The following is a 2,500-nucleotide window of genomic DNA, read 5'->3' as shown; positions in this document are numbered from 1 at the left end:
AAAAAGGCACATCTGTTAGTATCTATATCTATTTATCTCTCCAGCTCTTTTTACATATGTATACATACATATATATGCAAGTGTCTATATTTATATATATATATATATATATATATATATATGTATATATACATATGAATATATACATATATGAATACCGGTATTTGAATGTCTTAAACCTTCCGGGGATGATTATTTGGATTTTTTATATGTTGCTTGTAAATCATGCCGTTCAGTTGGTTTCCGCGGGACACATTTTGACTAACATCATTTCGCGTCTCGGATCTATGAGCAATGATAAAACACCATAAAAAATTACCTTTCTTTATAAACTAAATAAGGGATCATACATACATAGATATGCGCACTTAGAATTCAAAATGCGCTGTAGACAATCGTAGAAAAACGAATATTTACATGCAGAAGCTGCTCCATCCCCTTTCCCTCTTCGAAAACCTTCTCTTTCTGAAAACATGAATTTATATTGTCTTGAGTGTATTTTTTTACATGGAATACTATATATCATACAATCAGTGACAGCTTTCCTCTGAGCCGTGAAAACCATATGAATAAGCATCGACCAATATATAGCACAATAAGCGTGTAATACATACATTACACATCAACTTGTTTTACTCTTCTTCACCTCCTGAGTCATTTTTGAACACGATCTTTTTCTTTTTCGCCATGCGTGGAGAAAACATTGATCGTTTACTTTACATCTCAATAGGGAGAAAATAAACATTAAAAAAAAAAAACATTTCCTAGCATATGTATATATGTATATACATATATACACACACATACGTATATATATATATATATATATATATATATATATATATATATATATAATATATCTATATCTATATCTATCTATCTATCTATCTATCTATCTATCTATATATATATCTATATCTATATCTATATCTATATCTATATCTATCTATCTATCTATCTATCTATCTATATATGTGTGTGTGTGTGTGTGTGTGTGTGTGTGTGTGTGTGTGTGTGTGTATTTACGTAGACACAGACACTTAGTCACATATGCACATATAGTATATTCATACATGTATATATTTCGACAGAGAGATAGTTACAATTAAAGCACACACAAACGTGTGTGTGTGTGTGTGTATGTGTGTGAGTATGTGTGTATGTGTGTGTATGTGTGTGTTTATGTGTGCATATGTATGTGTATATATGCACGGGTTACACACACACGTATATCTATATTTACTTATTTATTCATATATATATATATATATATATATATATATATATATATATAAACATAGACTCATATGTGTATACAGACATAAACATATATGTAAACTTATATATATACACATGCTGAGTCTTTTTATTTATTTCACATAATGTAAATGCAATGTTTTCTTCGGATTTGATTAGTTGTTAATGAAAGTTGATATTTAATCTAAAAAGAATTCATTATGTATATGTACATAAATATATACACGTATATTATATATCTATACACACATACACACACATTTATATATATGTATATACATATATAGGTATGTATTTACATATATAATTATATATATATATATATATATATATATATATATATATGTACAGAAATATATATGTATATGCAAGTATGCATTTACCGTATATATTGTAGGTGGTGAGACTGATAATGGTGCACATAAACTCGTTTTACATCTTTAATTCATTTACATATTTACATTTTTTGGCATATGGAACATGTTGTAGAAATTTTACAAAACATACCATTAGTTCCAGCGTGGAACATTTGATATTTTTTTGTTTGCTATTATTTCCATAGGACTTTATCGCCCAATGCCCAGAGGAGGTTTGCACACGTGCTCGCCGAGACACCTGTCGAAGCAACACTTGTCGATGCCTCCGCAAGCGCCGTCGTTAGAGCAAGTGAATGGTGGCTGGAAGCTCCTTAGAGGACACACTGGACGAACGGGGGGACAGAATCCCGGTTTGACTACACCGGCAGCACTCTGTGGCTGGTTGATATTCTCACAGCAATAGGCCTGACCCTCGGGTGTCCTGCACCAGTAGCGGCATGTGGAGGGGGGAGCCACAGGACTCACAATACCAGGCCCAATGTCCAATCCTCCTCCATGAATAGGATTTACAGCAAGTCCTCCCAAAGCAGGATTTACTCCAAACCCTCCTCCTAGTACTGGGTTAACTCCAAAGCCTCCAACAGGACTGATACCGCCAATACCTCCAACAGGACTGATACCGCCAATACCTCCAACGGGACTGATACCGCCAATACCTCCAACAGGACTGAAACCGCCAATACCTCCAACAGGACTGATACCGCCAACGCCTCCAACAGGACTGAAACCGCCAATACCTCCAACAGGACTGAAACCGCCAATACCTCCAACAGGACTGAAACCGCCAACGCCTCCAACAGGACTCAAGCCTCCCAATCCTCCAAAGAATCTGCCCTGTTGCTTCCCAGCCTCGGACGTCCTTGTGC

The 2,500-nt window shown here is 34.9% G+C and overlaps 1 protein-coding gene across 1 annotated transcript in view; it reads right to left on the bottom strand.

Annotated features, from left to right (window-relative positions):
- Window positions 1-1,689: 1,689 nt before the first annotated feature.
- The window catches only part of LOC138859148 (uncharacterized PE-PGRS family protein PE_PGRS46-like), a 1,395-nt gene continuing 584 nt past the window's right edge, over window positions 1,690-2,500 (bottom strand). Inside the window, exon 2 of the mRNA XM_070137035.1 lies at window positions 1,690-2,500. This exon is cut by the window's right edge and continues 163 nt beyond it. Within this exon, the coding sequence (XP_069993136.1) occupies window positions 1,824-2,500 (677 nt within the window). The 3' untranslated portion in view covers window positions 1,690-1,823.

This window comes from Penaeus vannamei, chromosome 22, assembly GCF_042767895.1.
Source record: "Penaeus vannamei isolate JL-2024 chromosome 22, ASM4276789v1, whole genome shotgun sequence".
NCBI lineage: Eukaryota > Metazoa > Arthropoda > Malacostraca > Decapoda > Penaeidae > Penaeus > Penaeus vannamei.
This window is presented reverse-complemented; position numbering and strand designations above follow the sequence as displayed.